Source organism: Rhizophagus irregularis, chromosome 1 (assembly GCF_026210795.1).
Source record: "Rhizophagus irregularis chromosome 1, complete sequence".
Lineage (NCBI taxonomy): Eukaryota > Fungi > Glomeromycota > Glomeromycetes > Glomerales > Glomeraceae > Rhizophagus > Rhizophagus irregularis.
In genome coordinates, this window is record NC_089429.1 from 498890 (window position 1) to 504889 (window position 6000).

The 6000-nt window shown below is 23.8% G+C and overlaps 1 protein-coding gene across 1 annotated transcript; it reads left to right on the top strand.

Moving 5' to 3' along the window:
• Positions 1 to 3089: 3089 nt before the first annotated feature.
• OCT59_000087 (uncharacterized protein) lies at positions 3090 to 5502 on the top strand. Its single transcript, XM_066138584.1, has one exon. It carries the CDS (start codon positions 3170 to 3172, stop codon positions 5387 to 5389), a length of 2220 nt encoding a protein of 739 aa, XP_065988064.1. The 5' UTR covers positions 3090 to 3169; the 3' UTR covers positions 5390 to 5502.
• Positions 5503 to 6000: the final 498 nt, after the last annotated feature.

Below are 6000 nucleotides of genomic sequence, written 5' to 3' on the forward strand. Positions count from 1 at the left end.
AAATTTATATCATTAGATTTATTTTGAGGATAAGAGGATTCTAATACTAGTAAATTGTATTTTTAGCTTTAATATTGATAGAGATTTGCCATAAAAAATATTTTTACTTTAGTATTTAAAGTTAAATATTACTAAATTTTATCAGTAGTGATTTTTACTGAATTTATTTTATAAAGTTAATTTCAAAACTATTTCAAAACTTCAAAATTATTTTCAAAATTCTGAAATTACTTTTGAAATTCCTGAAAAAAAAAGAGTATTCCTTTAATAAAAATAATAAAAAAAGACTTATTATTTTTACTGTTTAGATATTTTATATTAATAATTTAATATGTTTTACTGATATATTACACATAATATTAGACTAATATCATATAAACATTAATAACCTATTGAATACCAATAAGTTTTCCAAAATTTTAATGAGTAAATATCAGTATATTATCAGATAAAACTATTACTATATCAAATACTAATATATATAATTTTTAATATTACACATTAAATTATATTAGATTTATAATATTTGAATAATATGTTATAATAATTTATAACCTAATACCTAATATTTCATTATCTGAATTAACTAATATAATATTATAGTAAAAATAAACTTTTAAATATAAATATTAAATAGAATTTTTTTTAATAATAAAAAACTATATAAATTTATATATATTAATTAAATAATATAATATATCTGTTATAATACAGCAAATTACATTATATTTGTAAAAATAATTATTATTATATTAATTCAAATTTGATATCTGTACAGTAATATTTTAGTATTTTAAATTTTAATTTATGATTTATAATATAGCATATTTTTATAACTTATGAAACATAATATTAAATTGCAATATTTTTCTTTATTTTACTAAAATTAGTTTCAAGTCAACAGGTTATTCAGGTTATATTAATATTACAACCTGTATTAATATCAAATTGCAATGTTAATTTGAATTAGTAAATTTAGGTCAACAACTCAGTTGTTAGGTAATCTGAATTTGATTAACCTGTTCAAAACTTTATATTTAACCTTTCAATCAATTATTAGATCATATATATTAATTTATTATGCATTTGATTTATTATATGAATTTATTTTATTAGTTAAAATAATAACATATCAGATATTATTAGCTAATATTAGTTTTATAAGGAACTTTACTCTTCCATCTTTAGATAAGATTTTTTTTAAACCAATAATATATATAGGACCCCGGATATCTCCAAAACAGGTCATAAGTCACACTTTCGGCAGATTGGCCCATTTTTCGGGAGGCTCAAAAATCGTTTTTTGTAAATATCTCGGCATCCAGTGGTCCAATTTTGATGAACTTTTTTTTAAATTGTAGAGCTAAATGAGGGCTACAAAATAAAAAAAAGTTCATTAAAATTGAATTACTGGATGCTGAGATATTTACAAAAAACGATTTTTTGAGTTTCAGCAAAAAGGGGTGTTTTTGGCCAAAAGTCCATTATGACCTTTATATTAGATATCCGGGGTCCTATATATATAATATTAATTTTAATTAATAAAAATGTTTAATTTTATATTATATAAAGATTTTGCTTAATTCTTTTACTTTCTAAATATTAGCAGGTATTTTTAATTATATATTAAATTTGGTCACTATACAAAAATTATATAAAAGTTTAAGTTGATATGTACATAAAAAAAAATATTTTTTTTAAAAAAAAGTTTTGAAAGAACAAAACTTTTAAAACTTACTGATTCAGAATGAAGAGTTAAAGCTAATATCTAAAAAAAAAGAGAAAAAAAATAATAGAAAAAATTAATTTTTTTAAAGTATAAAGTTTTAAAAGAATAACAGATAAAACTTTTAAAATTTATAATTTAAGCCAAAATTTCTTAAATTGGAATAAATCTCCTTCTATTTTTTTTCATTATACTGATTGGTATTAAAAGTAAAAAAAAAATCATATATTTGCATGTAAAATATTACAAAAAGCAAAAAATTAAAAAAAAAATACAGATTACTGAAGAAAGTTTGATAATAAAATATTTGATAATTTTAAAAATGATGATATTTGAGATAATTATGATTTGGAAAAAGTTGTAGATAAAATTATACTATCTGTATTTAATATTATATATCAAAATTCTTGTAAAGCATAATTATAAATATATGTTAACCAATAAATTAAAGCCACTAAATAAAATATTGGTTGGCAGCACTACAGTAACACCAACAAATTTTCTAACCTCACGTGACCAAAAAATATTCATACCGGCCCCTTAAATGGTCACGTGGAGGTAAAATTTTTAAATTATAGTGTTACAACGGTTAATAATCTGCATCGCAAATACCATATGATGTCTATAAAATATTTACTAAAGTCTAAAAATATACCATTATCAATTTATCATGGCAAGATTAGAACCAATCATATATTGTCCATATAATATTAGGACATGGGTTGTTCACAAATTTGATTTGAGACCAAATCGAGGTCAAAATTTCAAAAGCACATTTATAACGAATATTTTTTTTAGGTATCCCACGAGTACATCGTATAAAAGTCCATGTGATTACCCATCTGACATCTGCGGATTGACCAGAATCACCAGATCGTAACTCTTAACTATAAAAGACTCATTTTTAAAATTAATTTTTTTTTCACATTGATTATTCCTTTCTATTATATGATAGGTTAAGTGAAACATGATATATGACATGATTTCAAAGGAAGATTTACACAATTCAAGAAATTAATTTCTTTTTACAACGAGTTTGATTGTAAGAAATTTTAATCGATATCCCAAATCAGACCCGATAACCATGTCCTGGAAGTATGGCCAGGACATAGTCACGTTTGGGCAACAGCCTACAGTATTTCTATTTCCTTGTTTTCCTAACGGAGAAATAAATAATCATGTGACTTGACATCAATAATTAACCGTCAAGTAAATTTGGTTGACATGAAGGAATTGTACAACGAAGAAGTTTCGAATTTCACATGTAAATTCTTGTTTATCATTGTAACTAAATGTGGTTGATTATGTACTCAAACCGGTTATATAACATAATAAAGATAAAAAAGGGTTAATTTTTATCGACGGTTTCAATTTTTTTTTCTTAAGAAAAAAAAAAAAAAAAAAAAAAAAAAAATTTTCCCTTCCCCTAAACTTGCTAAAACGATGACATATATGAAATCATCTCTAGGAGATTTACCAGAAATAATCAATGAAATTTTACAATATCTTCATGATGATTATTCAACATTATATTCTTGTATATTAGTAAATAGAATATGGTGTCGTTTATCTATTCCATTATTATGGAGAGATCCATTTTCTATTTCTAAATATAAAAAACATTTGAATTATCATTTTATAGATTTTTATTTATATTATCTTAGTGAAGCTGATAAGAATATATTTAAAGAAGTATTTGAAATCAATAGAATTGATTTCATATCATCACCTTTATTTAATTATCCACATTTTATTAAATCATTGAGTACATATAAACTTGATTTAATTGTATCTGATTGGATAGATTTATTTACTGAACAAACACCAAAATTGAATCGAAAGAAAGGAAATTCATTATATTGTAATTTACCACCACTTCAAAATACTAGAAGGACAACACCACGACCACGTTTATGTGAAAGATCAGTAATATTACCATCTTGGATATCAAACGAATTTCCACCACTTCCATCAAGTATTAAAAATAGTAGTGGAAATATTCGACAAGATTTTCAAAATAGAATACTTCCAATTCCAAGACGTGGGACATATCCTGTATTAACATATTCATTACCAACAAATTTTAAATATTTGAAAAGAGAGATAGTAACACCATCAGAAAAAATAAGGTTAAATGAACCACCACCATTAAATTTTTTACCAATACCAACATTACAACCACGATCACGATCACGACGAATTTCACGACATCAACCTAATATTCATCGTCAATTAACAAGATTAGTAAAGGCTCAAGATGCGAAACTTGAAAAATCGAACAGATTAAAACGATTTGTTTGTTGTGCTCTGATTAAATTATTTATTTCAAATTCTGCAACATTAAATACTTTTGAAATAATTCTTCATCGTAAAAATGATAAGCATGGGTTCGATTTCATGTATGATGTATATGAAATGATTAAAAATAATTCAAAATTTATTTCAGAAGTTGAAAATTTTACCTTTCATTATAGTTTACCACCTTATCAAAGACAAAGTTTTACAATTACTGAATCGAAGAGAATGTCTATATTACCCTTAATTACTTTTTTACCATCATTATGTAACTTGATTAAAAATTTAAAAATTCAAGTAATACCAAATTTTAGTTTTGAAGCTTCAAAAAATTTATCAAAATTCATTGGTTCACAAAAACAACTTTCAAAACTTACCTTTACTTTCAACAAAGAAGTTTTTCAAGATTCTTTATCAAACTTGAAAAGCGTTGCTCATACTTTAACATGTCTTATATTTGATTCATGTCATTTTACTAATATACAATCTTTTCAAGGTCTTGAATATCTTGAAAATTTGGAATCTTTACAATTCTTTCATTGTTATCCTGTATTGAAATTGGAAATTGTTCAACATTTATCAGAAATCAAGAATCTTAGAATTAAAACTTTAGCAATTGTTAATAATAATAATTATATTACACGTGGTAATTTATATATTGATATATTACAATATCAATTATTATTACATAAAATTGGTAGTCATTTAGAAAATTTGATTTTATCAATAGATTTTGATATTAAAAAAGATATATTTCAAAGTATTTTACATTATTGTGAAAAAATTAAATTTATTCATTTTACAAAATTAAATCATGATAATATTCCAGATTTAAATGATTTGATTTTAAATTTTAGTAATACTTTAAAATATCTTACCCTTGATATTGATTGTATAAGAATAACTACTCCTTATATGGAAGATGATGATTCTAATGTTATTCAAAATATGAAAAAAACAAGTACCCTTTTATTACAACAACTTGGTCAATTATTACCTCCTACTTTAGAATATATTGATTTATTTTTAATAATTGATCCTATTAATCTTGAAATTTTTTTAAATAATATTAAACATATTAAGAATTTAAAAAAATTATTACTTAGAAATTCAAGAGAATTTTATTTAGATGAAAATTTAAAATTATTAAAAGATTTTATTATTGAAATGTTTAGTATAAAATATTTTTCTTATAGAATTGGTAAAGGTGCTGATACTCTTGAATGGGATTTAGGTGGTAATAATTCAAAAGAAAAAGAAAAATCAAAAGAATTTGAATCTTTTGTTAAAGTTCGAAAATATTCTGAAGTAATGGTTAGAATGACTGAACCATTTTATAATGATTTTACTGCAAATTATGCATTGTGAAAAAAAAAAAATTTCATTTATTTTATTATTTTATTTATATTTTTATTTATACGATATTTATTATATATATATTTATTTTTTTTAAAAAATAAAAAATTATTATTATTTGACTCAAGATTTATTTATGAGAAGGATACTTTTTCAAATTAAATTACGACTTTCTTGCGGGGTTTCCTGTAATTGTGTCAGGTCGACTGGTCGAATACGTACTTCCATCAGCATTTATGATCTTTTGCTAGTTGTCCGGCAGATATGTAAACCGTTGACGTCCTGGCCCTGATTGTGTAAAAGGTCCACTCGCATAACTAAAGTCACTTATCGGGTACTTGCGGGGTCATCAAGTTTATCTCCCGTAATTGTGTCACGTCGAGTACGTACTTCCATCGGCATTTATGATCTTTGCTAGTTGTCAAGATATGTAAACCGTTGACGTCCTGACCCTTGAGGGGTTATCAAGTTTATCTCCTGTAATTGTGTCCGTACTTTCATCGGCATTTATGATCTTTGCTAGTTGTCAAGATATGTAAACCGTGACCCTTGAGGGGTTATCAAGTTTATCTCCTGTAACTGTGTCCGTACTTTCATCGGCATTTATGATCGTTGCTAGTTGT

Bases quoted from the DNA above. Each gene is read 5' to 3' on its own strand.
- OCT59_000087 (XM_066138584.1), top strand. From the start codon at position 3,170: ATGACATATATGAAATCATCTCTAGGAGATTTACCAGAAATAATCAAT.